Raw genomic sequence first — 13,043 nt, forward strand, 5'->3', positions numbered from 1 at the left:
TGTAATAGCAGAAAGATTTAGGTAATAGCTATACATTTTTAGAAAATCCACAAATCTACATTTCCCAAAATGTCAATAAGTACAACTACTCATATTACTATTAATATGTGTTTGGTAGATTTAAATTTACAGTTTCATTTGGGTTAGTGGAAGGCACATAAAAGCCCTCAGTAAAGGTCAGAGCCATTGTTAGACTTAATGAAGTTAAGTGAACTTAGTGAACTTAGACATAATGAAACAATTCCCTGATTACGTGTTTCTCTCTTGCTAAAAGTCAGCAGATACTCAGCGGATGAGGTGTGATGATTGGCGCTTGACAGAAGCTGGGTGGCCCCCACCTGAATGATAACTTGATCATTCTGAGCCTGAGAAAGGCAGTAAGATCACAAAAACTCTGCGCTGACATTGGGGGGGGGGGCTCAATCCCCGGGTTCACGCTCGATGTGAAGTTCGTGTGACAGCGCCCCCTGCTCCGGCTGCCAAAGCACCGCGTCATGGCCCTACGCGCTTACTCACCGCTTCCAAACGGTCCCGACCAGTCAATTGGCCGGCCGCAGGCAGACATCAAACCGGGAGCGTTAAGCCATGAGGCAGTGTGGGAGCCGCTGGTGTGGTCCTCTGACGGTTGCGCTGGTATTTGATCCGAGGCCCGCCCCCTTTCCTCGTCCCCCGCGCTGCGCCGCTCCGCACACCCGGCGCACCAGCGGGCCAGTCCGGCTGCACGAGCGGCTCACTCGGACCTCGCCGACCCACGTTACACTGCGCCTGGAAATATAATTAAGCGGGAGTCAAGCGGTCTCCGTCCCTCCGCGACTCGGTTTCCTGGGGTGAGTTGGTGGTCTGTTTCAACGGTGAATTACTCTATAACGTTCCTCAGAAAGACACACGGTCAGTCTGTAACACTCAGTGGCAGGTTCCCGTGGACTTTATCGCACTTTTATTGTCTATGTATCTCTTCATGCAGAAACTCTGAATGTGCTTGCAGGCATTACAGCGAATCTACTGTAACGTCACGGTGCATGTACTGTAAGTTTGTCTGTGTGGAGTGCGATTCCATCATTGGTATTATATTGGTATTATATCCCATAATATTCCTTTGACGTGTATAACATTTCTATAAGTCATGTTAGAATTTTTTTGTATTTGTATTTTATCCTCTGATCCTTACTATTGTTTGGAGAATGCATAACTTAAAAAAAAAAAAAAAGAACTAATCAATCGCCTGTTGATATAATTGCTAGTTGCATATTAGGGGATTCATTATTAGCAGTGTTGTTTTTTTGTTTTTTTTTCTCTCTACTGAAAATGTGGTTGAATTCATAAGTCACTTCGAGGAAAAGCCTCCTGCTATGCAGAGAAATAAAGCAAATATAGTAGGTCCGGTTTCAGATAAGTTCATACCATTGAGACTTGTTAAAAATGTTGACTGAAACCAAGCTGTTATCAGGCATGGTCTCGATGACCACTCTGTATTCTACTGCCATGTGAGTTGTTTCAGTGTTGTGGGAGTCTTTTCTCGGATCCCTGACATGAAACTCAATCTGCTGTGCAACATATTTATATTCAGTAGCAGAGACGGCAGTATACTGTATCATTACTATTTCCAAACTGCAGCCTTGGTCAGAATAAGCCGTGGCGGGGCTTTGATTTTTATCACTCTGCCTTGTAATTACAGCAGTTACATGACATAAGCTATCAATTTTCATAAATGTCACTGACATTACCGAGATGTGCTCTGATTCAGGGAAACATAACATGGTGAAGTTGAAGTTGGTGGCCTTGAAGTGTTTTAATTATGGAGACAAACAGGCAGCACAGTGTTGGACTCATTACAAGTTGGGGGTGGTGGCCTTTTGACCTCCACAGCCTGCTAGTGAGCCATGAGGAAGGTCACCATGTGAAATGCCACATACGTGCACTCGCGTGCACACACACACACACACACACACACACACACACACACACAAACACACACACACACACACACACATACAGACGGTCACACCAATAGAAGAGCTAGTTGGCTGGCTAGAGCCTGCCAATAAACAAATATGCCCAGCGGTGATCAATTACAAGCCAGCTTGCTTCAGTGATAATAATGTGAAATCCAATAAACAACATGCAGTGATGGATCCAGTCCTCTTTACTGTGAACTTGTGCAGTGTGTGACTTTTCATGTTTAACCAGCTCTGTAATTCCCCAAGTTCGTCTTTCCAGAGTAGGCGCACAGTATGTCCTTCTTGAGTAAATGCTTTGATATACCATGTTGGTGTCCTGTATGCACTTGACTCAGCCAGCAGCATGTGATTAACACTGGCGTGTAATATGTTTCCTGTACATCCCCCTCATGATTTATACTAATGATACAGTACATTTCAGAGCCCTTGTAAAGTTAAGTAAATGAGTGCAGCCATTCCCTGAGGTTTTTCCTCTCTATTCCTTGTCTTTTTTTTTTAACCTGAGTTATACATTCTTCTAAGGGGGACCCTTTGTGAGCTTTTGGGTGTCATTGACGCAACCAACCAGGAAAGGGTCAGTTACAGAGGTGCAAACTCTGAATAAGGCTGCTGTATTTGTTTTCACACCAAAGGGTTCCCTGGCTTTTTTTTTTTTTTGGCCACACATGTTGATGTTGGGAAAACTGCTCCATCATGGCCTGTCGTCACCAAATGGCCAAAACTCATTCCTCTAACAACATGATCAAACCCCCAGTAAAAGGAATAGACTGAGTTTGAAGAGAATGGACTGATCAATTACTGGTCAACAACCAGCAGGTCATGTGGCCAGCTGGTTGGTAGCTGCTGCGACGTGTGGCTGTGTGGATGGAAATGTGAGCAAACAAGCCTTCTCTACCAACTCTCAGATCTGTGAACAAACCTTTGAGGTACTTAGATAGTTTAAAAATACTATTTAGCAACTCACTTCAGATATTTTCAGAAACAGATTTAGTGGACTGTGTAGGTGAACCAAGCCATCGTAATTTTTCAGTTTTAATTGCAGGGATAAGTCTTTGTTGACTGCCTGGCGACTATCCAAAATGTGACTATATGTGAACACTTTTCAGATAACAATTGATATGGACGGTTGTAAGATTTCCCCAGCTCTGGATAGTTTCCGCCTTTACCTGTTTTATCTGAAACGATATGATATGAAATCTAGATATGAAACTTGCTATAATCTGCGCTGTCTTGTGTCTAAGTGATGAGATCTGTTGGTCCAGGGCTTCATGTTGAGGGATAGTAGGAAAGTTGCCTTATACAAAAACAAACTTTAAACTTAACCTTCAGTCTTTATTTAAGTTTTGAAATTGTGCCAGATTCCCATCGTCACTCCAAATGCAAAAGTTGGATCACTGAAGTGACGGACGCACTTGGCCACGTGGGTTATTTGGTCTCTGTTAAAGCACACCGATACTGCCATCAAGTGCATATTTGAGACCCCTTTTCAAGATTTTCGGTTTAAAACAAGTCAGCTGGAGACATTAAAAAGTCGCAGAGCTAATGTTAGCTCAATTCGCCAGCCAGCTAGACCTGATGAAGTCTGCCAGCAACAGTTGTCATTTCTGTCATCAGAATTGACAGCCTCAGGAAAAATTAAAGGTGTCACTGCCCTCTAGCTGACGGCAATGGTGATGCTGTCTCTAACCTACCTCAAATACATCTTTGGCATTTCGGCACTGTAGTTTCCTGTCACTTATAAGCAGACAAATGCACAAAACCAGTACGGCCGTGATAAGCGAAAATCAGCTGATTTTGTCAGCCTTGCCAATGTATCAGTCAGGCTCAAGTGTCTATGTATGCGCTCATCCCTTCGCAGGTAAACTGACAAGTTTAAAACTTTCCTTAAATAACCGTGGGCATGCTAAATGTCCATTAACAGAGACGGGGACGAGAAGAGAAGAAGCGAAACAAGTTTATGTATGCATGCAGAAAAGATATAAACAGAAAGAGAGAGGCAACAAAGAGGGCAAATTGGGACCGTCGGTTCTAGCAGATGCAGGAAGCGGAGAGCCTCGGAGAGTATGGATATTTGTTGAAGCATGAAAATGTTTTCTTGGCTAAGGAGGAAGTGTAGCCATGTTTTCCTTGGATTCAGACTGAGCGTGGATGGTGAAAATAGGAATGTAATTGAAAGTCAGAGGGTGAGCCTAAAAAATGTAGCCTTATCTTGTATGTTTGTTCACCTGGTTAGTGGGGTTAGTGAGTGAAGGGCATGAGAGGAGATGGAGAGAGAAGGGAGGGGAAGACCTGTGATAAAACACAAAGTCCGTTGCTCATTTTACTCCAGACAAACTATAGCAGAGTAAACATTTTTAAGTTAAAGTCATCAAAAGTAGAGAATATGTGTTTTTGTGTTTGTGTTTGTGTGTGTGTGTGTGTGTGTGTGTGTGTGTGTGTGTGTGTGTGTGTGCGTGTGCGTGTGTGTTTGCCCAGCAGCTGTTGTAGTTAAGCTGTTTCAGCCAGGAAAGACACAAAGAGAAACCAAGAAAAGACACAAAAGGGAAAGAAGGAGATTGCAATTGATAAAAAAGAACAGAAAAGGAAGAGAGGAAAAAAGAGAGAAAGAGAAAAGGAAAGAGGAGAAATGGGGAAAGGCAAAGATAGAGAATGGATGTATAATGATGGAAGAAGAAAGAGAAGTAAAAAAAGTAGAGACATTTAAAGAGATGAAAAGAAATATTAGAAGGCAGGAACAGAAATAGAAATGAGAGGATAAGAACTGAGAGAAATAGAGAGAGAAAGTGAGGAGAGAGGAGAAGAGGGCATTGAGGAGGAAAAAAATGGAGATTCAGACCCAAACGTGGTTTCAATCAGCACTGAGGTTGAGAAGAAGGATGTTTGATGGTCGTAATCGAGAGAAAGACTCCACCGACCGATGCTCTGCTCAGGAATGTCTTTGCACATACACACAACAGACAACACACACGGCTCCTATTAAACTGTGGTTACTCTGGGTTTTATCCAGCAAAGCCACCTCAAGTAAATACTGTAAATAGTGACATGGAAATATTTTATTGAGCCTGTCTGTGATGTACGATTGTGCTGAAATCCCCAGAATGGTGACTTTCCCAAAGAAAGCAACTTAAAACTGAAACTAAAAGCTGAACTAAGCATGAAGTTTTATTGCAGTAGCGCTTTCATTTTATCACAAACTGGAGCTGCAACTGAAAAGAGGTTTCCCATCAACACTCACTGAGTCTGGCCCACTGACATTTCATCGCAGTGTTTCCGGGCATTGAAGTTCAAACAATTTTCACACATTCTCGCTGCCTCTGGAGACATTAGTGTTATCATCTGGTAGAGCATTGAAAAAAAGCTTACAGTTAGTATTTGACACAGTACATCCGGCTCTAATAATTGCACTTGTGATACTGCAAGAATGAGGTAGTGTCAAGATTTTACTTCAGATTCTGAGATATTTAAAAACAGAATGAAAATTAGGAAAATAGGTGTGGATATAATATGAACCAAACAGAGGCTTATAAAAGCATCTGACCTGCCAAAGAGAAATTTGACAAGTGTCAAAAGTTGCAAGACTCTACGAGCTTATTAGTGATGCTAATGTCAAAGATGACCAATCTGATTATATTTGTTCCTGAACTTAACTCTTCTCTTACGTTCACCCCCACACACATCTTGTTCCCCTGGCTTCCTCTCCTCACCTGACCTTTCCTCTTACCTTTATTTCTCTACATCATTTCTTTCATCCCTACTTCTGCCCCGATTTGCCATCCTTCCCCTTCACTCCTCTGTTTTAAAGTGAAACAAGTAATTGATCTTTTATTTTTTTTTGTCCTCTTCCTCCATCAAACTCACACTGTATTTTGTTCCCTCTCTGAAAGGAATAAGAACCAAAGGACCAGCTGACCAGGGTGGTACCAGCCAGGCTGTGCCCAGAAAGAGGTGCCCTACCAGGGGTAATGGAGGAGATGAAGGATTAGAGGATAATCCAGGGTACGTCTGAGTTGCCCCTGTTGAGAGGTCCACTGTTCTTTTCCAATACCCAAGACACAGGGAGTAAGGCTGCTACTGGGATTATAGCGTTAAACTTATTAACTTTTAAAGACTAAAAATATTGGGGTTTTTTTGTCCGTGTGGTGTTTTTCAGGCCATTTTATCGTAACTCAGAAAACAGAGGAGCAAGTGCAAAAAAGGACCACAGAGAAGAGGGAAGGAGAGTTCAGCTGGATGGGAGAATATGTTCAGATGAAATAAGCTTTGCCCAGAGGGTCATGAATACATGCGAGGAGCCGGAGGGAGCGACCCCCTCTGCGCTGTGGTCAAAGGTCTTTAACAGGATTACAGGCAGAGACAAAACACCAGAGCTTTCTGTAAGCACATAGCCAGAGTAATTAATGGCCCTGTATGTATTCCTGTATTACTGTAGGTTATCATTTAGACTGAGGTTTTTTCTTGTTCAACCTTGATATAGCAAGACAAACTTTTTCCCTTATTCGGAAGAGCAAGAGTGCCTTTGTGTCTGTGACCGCAGCCACTGGGGAATTGTTTGAATCAGAGAGGTGGCCTGTCACTTCAGCGCGGTTCACGGGAACACACACGAGGTGCACCTTCAGGCTCACGCCGTCTCAGATTCGACATCACACCTCGCTATAGTGGTCCCTGGCGTCCCTTTGTGAGCCTCGATATGGCTCCGCTCAGCACTGGTATGTGGCGTGTTTCCTCCCTCTCCGCTCCCAGATGCCCCTCTTAAAACGCCGGCCAGGCGAAGTGGAGCGGAGGGCCCGGGTCTGCGGTCAGCAGCAAATTAGAGGGGCAGCCTTGGACCTGACGCAATCTCCGTGTCATGAACCGTAGCGGGTCATTAATGAAGCCAGACGGGGCCTTGCTTGCGTGGGAAGCCCACCGACATTTAGCTGCTGCAGTGGAAAGCTTTTAAAGAGAAGCTTAATGCTATCAAAATCATTTAGAATTGGCTATCCATTACTCTGCTGGCAAACAACACCTGACAAAAGGCCAGTTTTTCGCCTGCCTTCATTACAGACTTTACGAGGTATGGAGTGCCCAAACCGACAAAAGGCAGTAATAGGCTCTCAGTCGAGTCAAAAATATAACAGAATTCATAAATGAATACTACTGTTAGTCAAAGTGAAATGCGGTGGAAATGGAGTGTAAAAATAAATATGAAGCTAAAAAGAGAAGCTTCAACTAATGCTGCAGCTAATGGAAGATAATGTCATGGAGACAGAAGTTGGTGTCTCAGAATAGCTAATAGCTAATAGTGTTAACTCGCCAATTTTGTTAGTACTAGCTTGTCGGCTAAAATGATTTAGCTACTGTTATAAGAATTTATACAGTAAGTAAGTTAGAAGAAAACTGTAAAGCTTCATTTTTTTCTCTGCATTTTATTTCTTTAACTAATAGTATTATTCATTCATGTATTAAAACACATTTTTTTCAGCCTTATAATTTGTCAGTTTCAGGACTCCGTACACTGGCAGTCTAGCAGTACTGCCAAGTAGCAGCGGTAATTTTCTTATCAGGAAATTTTCATTATCTCTTCCTATCTCGCTGAGCATACTTTCCCTGTTTATAAACAAATCTGAGCCTGCTGAATGAGGCCTGCTACTCTGCTTTAAAAGCACGATAAGTCTTTTCAGTGAAATGTAAAATTAACTTTGTGTAACCTTCACGCCAGACGAAACAGCACAAAATGGAAGCAGGAATTCCCTGAAAGTCCACCTATTTCATGGATAACAAGACTTTGGTTTGCTGCACAGAGGAGTGACTGTAGTCTAAATTTAGATGGTTCCAGACCAGCGGACCTTTGGAACGTGAATCCTAAAAACCTGCGGAAAGACAGATCTGTCCAAAAAGCAGTGAGGTTACTTTACAACTACAGAAAGTATTCAGAATAGGAGAGCAGTGCGATCTCTCACTGAATCTGAACCACCACAGATTAAACTGCAAATGTCATGCATTTCTCTCAACATCCCTCAAAATCAAATACATCCCGGTCTACATTTTAAAGATAGATGTTTTTTCCCTGTTTTTACTCCCGATAGATGGTTCCATGGTGCAACCGCAGAACCGTTTGCAGCTGGACCTATTTCTGAGCTGATGTCGACCAAGCCAAAACCCAAAGCAAGCCAGGCGACCTGACCACACTCCAACTGGCTCGGCTGCCTCCAGGAACACAACTGCATAGTGTTCTCCTCAATTTATGCCTGTTTAATTCAGCCAGCTATGCATAACAACGAGCTACATAGAGTGGGACAGAGTTTGGCCTGCACATGATAAACAGAGATAATAATCCAATGAACTATTTGGTGCTGCAGGCCCGGTGTTCAACTTTTCAGCTTTAGAAATTACATGGTTTCAAGATCTTGGAATAACCTTTCAGAGCTATTTTTCAGGTCTGTACTTTGGACTGCTGAACTGTCCGTGATTTTGCATAAATCTGAGACAAGAAAAGTTGAACTTTGCAGTCCAGTTTTGCCTTCTAGTCGGATTAAAGGCAATTTGAGACATTGTTTCGTGTTGGTTTTTTAGTGGTGTTAAGCCATTCGCCTCTTTTGACCATGAATCTTCAGGAAAAGCTGTCAGGCCTAAAAGGTCTGGTCTCACACTCCCACAGCAAGCGCCGCTTTAAAAGTGACCTCACAGTGGACATGATCAGCCCTCCTCTGGGTGACTTCCGCCACACCATGCATGTGGGCCGCGGCGGCGATGTGTTCGGGGACACCTCCTTCCTCAGCAACCATGGCGGGACAGCCAACGAGAACAACAGGGAAACAGATTCGGTCTCCACCCCTGACAACAAGATCGGAGCGTTCTTCTCCAGGACGCTCCGTCAAATCAGGAGGGGCTCTGACAACCGACCCAGAGGAGGATCCAAGGATCTGTCACCGCCGCCTCCTGCCGTTTCTCCCATCATCAAGAACGCCATCTCCCTCCCCAGGCTTGACGTGGATATGTCTAATGGGAGTCCCACCACCAAAGTGCTCTTCCCCAGTTCTCAAAGTACGCCAGAGGAGAAGAAAAGCTCGTATGGTGAGTATGGTAATATCATTTTATTAAACCTGCTATAATCAATATTTTTACATCCATAATGGATCAAATGATTGTGTGTGATGTGAAAGGGGTTTCACAGAATTACACAATGCCTTGTGCTTGGTCTGCTGGCTTCTGTTGTGAAAATTACTGGCTTTATAATGTATTTACCCCCTTATAATTGTTGACAGATGTTTTTGTTTTCTTATTCTGAGGAACATCAACCATCAGTGTTTGTGATTCCTGTAATAATCTAACATATTTTCACTGGAAATGTCTTCACATGATGTCATAAAGTGAAACACACGGGCAAAGGTCAAATAAGTTAACCAGTGCTAAATGGAAACTGCAGAGAAGAGGCAACCATCTGTGGAGCTGCAGGGAAACGCATCCATCAGTTCTACCCAGTAATTTGGAGACAGATTTGCCCCAGATGTCCTTATGAATCACCTTGGCTTATAATCAGCAGCGCTCGCACTGATAACACACAGAGATCCAGACAGAACTGGTAACAAGCAGTCTGAGAAGCTGTTTGAGTGACCCGCATTAACACCAGACTCATGTCTCATGCAGTCTGACCTACCCTGTGCGAGTGTGTGTGTGTTTGTCTGTGTGTGTGTGTGTGTGTGTGTGTGTGTGTGTGTGTGTGTGTGTGTGTGTGTGTGTGTGTGTGTGTGTGAAGGGTTTGTGTGTGTGTGTGTGTGTGTGTGTGAAGGGTTTGTGTGTGTGAGGGGTTTGATGAATTTAAATACAAGAACACAGGTAAAACTTAATACCTTGTAATTTTTCACTTTGTCATTTACTAGGAACAGTTTTGACATTTTGAGAAATGTGCTATAGATTTAGATGAGAAGATCCATACATTTGTACAGTTATGTGTGACTACAGAATACATTTTAAGTACCTAATTCGATTTATCTGTGTGTTCTTATGTGGGTATGAAAGCGCACGTGCTGTTAAAGATCTAACATCTCCCTAACATCTTCAACAGGAGATACATAATACACAGCTTATTTCTGGAGTGATAACTGAAGCTACTTTAATTATCCATCGAGGCACATGGATGGGAGAGATTCTTAGGTTTACATCCCAACAAACACTTAAGAAGCTGGTTTCACTGACTACTCCTTCTTATTTTCTGGTTAAAGTGTGTTCATCTGTGAAATCAGACACTGTTTTTCTGAGGTTGAAACAGAAAACCTCCCGACTCTTGGCCCTATACGGCTGGCATTGAGAAGTGTTGTGGTAATATACCCGTTTTGGGTCATGAAGGCAGCATAGTGTGGGTGTGTGACTTGTTAAGTGATCTGGCAGGGTTGGGCGGACGATTCACTGTTCACAGGGCAGAACAACCCAGCAACCTCGGGTTTTTTGCTGGCTTATCATCGGCAGACAGGTTGTTCTCAGATGGGTGTACACCGCCCCCTGTTGGAAGTGTATGCTAAATCACGCTTGGGGTGTGACTGTATAATAATTGAATCATATTTAGTTTTTGAGACAATAGGTATATTGTACGTGGAAATTCTTAAGAGCCAAGCAGGTAACGAAAAAAAATATAGCTACAGAAGATAAAATAAACGGGATTTAATACTGAGATTTTTTCCAACTCAACTCATTTTTAAAAAAGTGGTTTTAGATTAAAAAAAAAACTAACTCTGAAAAGAGGTAACATCAGAGATTGTTTTCAAATGTATCAATTAGATTAACTGGATCAATAAAAAGACTGTTGCCTTTCAGTCTAATTTTTCTTGTGTTGTTTGGCTGAAGTTCATATTAATTTATGAAAAGAAATTCTTAAATTTCCAAATTTATGCAAATCAAATGCAGTCTTTTTGTTTTTTATCTGACTCCGTACACACTTAGTAAAATAGTAAAAGAATAGATCATCATTTTGGGAAATATGCTTGGTTGCCCTCCCCACCTTACAACCACAACTTGTCTTTTTGTCATTTACAGCCGTAGAGGTGCGGGTTGGCCGATTTTTGTCCCTTTGGAAAGAGCCAGGCTAGTTGTTTCCCCCTGATTCCAGTCTTTAAGCTAGGCTAAGCTAACTATCCCCTGGCTGTACCTTCATATTTACCTTACAGACTTGACAGTGGCATCAATCTTTTCATCTAACTGTCAGAAAGAAAACGAATAAACCTATTTCCCAAAGCGTTGAACTATTCCTTTACAAAGTACAGTCATACAGGTGTAAAAGTACAGAAGACAAACCACCCTGACAGAATAACTCTGCTTGGATTTCATGTAGTCATGTCTGTGTGTGTTCCTCAGGTCTGGAGTCTGGTTTCGTCACTCTGCCTCGTCTCTCCCGCTCTGAGCGTCAGCAGCCCTCCATCTCCCTCCCCACTCCCTGCTCCCCTAACATCCACCGAGGCTCTCTGACCGACCCCACCGAGGCCATCTTGTCCACCTGCTCCAGCACAATTGTAACCTCTGACCCAAAACCCAGCACCACTGCCTACTCCGACTCCCTCCCCTCGCTCACCTCGCTGGACACCTTCACCTTTGACCTCGGCCCCTCCCTCATGAGCGAGGTATTCGGCCTGATCGATGCCCCCCCGGAGGAGCACAGCCACATCTGGGAGGGAGAGGAGGCGGGGTCAGCTTGCGGGCTTACCAATGAAGGATCGGAGATGGACTCGGCCACTATCTCGTACGTGGATTCCCTGCTGAGGGAGGACTGTGGGGGCCGGAAGAGCCCACATGCCGCCGACTGGGAAGAGGAGGACACAGTGTTGGAGGTGAACGGGGTCGGGCTTTCTGTTAAAGTACCTGATGTGGTGATGGGGTCTCCCGAACGAGTGAGGTTGGGGATGGGGATGGAAAGCGAGCGGTTCCAGAGTGCTACAGATGTGCTCGCACGCCATTATGGCGTCAGCCTCTTAAAGGGACAGAGCAGGATGGAGGCTGCAGATTCAGAGATGATGATGATCAGCCAGCCCAAGAAGAAATTGTCCTACAGTTACATGGATGACGAGGACGAAATCAAAGTCTGAGCTGAACAAATCAGAGATGTTTCCACACTACACAAAAAAAAAATGTTATCTGATGTATGATTCTTCTGTAATTCCAATCAAATCACTCATCGAAAATCTTTTTATGGTCAACAAGAATGGCTCTGCTGACAGGATGACCATGAAAACTACAACCTGAATCCAATATCCTTAATACTGGATCTTTAACTTTTATACAGTTATGCTCCAAGGATGTACAGTTTTGATGCAAACCTGTGGCTGAATGTATCTCAAAGGAGTGAAAGACGTGATGCTGTAAGTTTCCAAGCTCAGCAAAGAAAGGGAGACTGCTTTTTTTTCCCCAAAGGTTGTGACTTAAAAAAGACTGAAACAAAAAGGAGGCGTTGAAAGTGAGGATTTACCAGAGAATGTGGTTAAGATTGTGAGCGTTGCAGAGGAAACACCAACACTGCTCGATGTCGAAGTTACAAAGCCTATTCACTTTATACTTTACACACTTCCTCACATTAAAGGGGAAAAGATTCTCGGTGCAAGCCCAGGTCTCTAATGAGAAAACAGAAGAAGCAGGGAACAGAAAAATAGATATAATCTTATTGCAACCTTTTTGCTTCACTACAATCTCTTGTCAACTTCTCACTCAGGAATACGCTACCAGGAAAGAAAAAGGGAAGAGAAGTAATGAGAGATCTGGAATCTCAGGATCAACCTCGTCAGACAAAGATAAACCAGAGAAACACAAACATCTCAGTTATTAAATTGCTCAGACTGAGGGAATATGACGAGTTAATACTGGTATTTGCCTGAACCGTATAATTGTTCATTTTATGCTGCAGATCTTCTATATAGATACTCCGTGCACCTTTTATGAATATGAAGTCCGACTCCTGTATTGCTTTTTATAGAAGAATTGTCATTTATGTTGTTTTATACAAGTGTACATGAAGATATCAACTGACCTCCTATAAATATGTACTTACAGTATGAGCACATGCAGTACATAGTGCAATTCACATCCATATGCTGCAGTCAATACCAATGATATATTATGATGATA

The 13,043-nt window shown here is 43.0% G+C and overlaps 1 protein-coding gene across 1 annotated transcript; it reads left to right on the forward strand.

Annotated features, from left to right (window-relative positions):
- The first annotated feature begins 397 nt into the window (after positions 1-397).
- On the forward strand, positions 398-13,040 carry cdc42ep1a (CDC42 effector protein (Rho GTPase binding) 1a). The gene is made up of 4 exons (XM_040134397.1): positions 398-827; positions 5,843-5,954; positions 8,024-9,011; positions 11,286-13,040. Exons 3-4 carry the CDS (start codon positions 8,540-8,542, stop codon positions 12,008-12,010), a joined length of 1,197 nt encoding a protein of 398 aa, XP_039990331.1. The 5' UTR covers positions 398-827; positions 5,843-5,954; positions 8,024-8,539; the 3' UTR covers positions 12,011-13,040.
- Positions 13,041-13,043: the final 3 nt, after the last annotated feature.

Source organism: Xiphias gladius, chromosome 9 (assembly GCF_016859285.1).
Source record: "Xiphias gladius isolate SHS-SW01 ecotype Sanya breed wild chromosome 9, ASM1685928v1, whole genome shotgun sequence".
NCBI lineage: Eukaryota > Metazoa > Chordata > Actinopteri > Istiophoriformes > Xiphiidae > Xiphias > Xiphias gladius.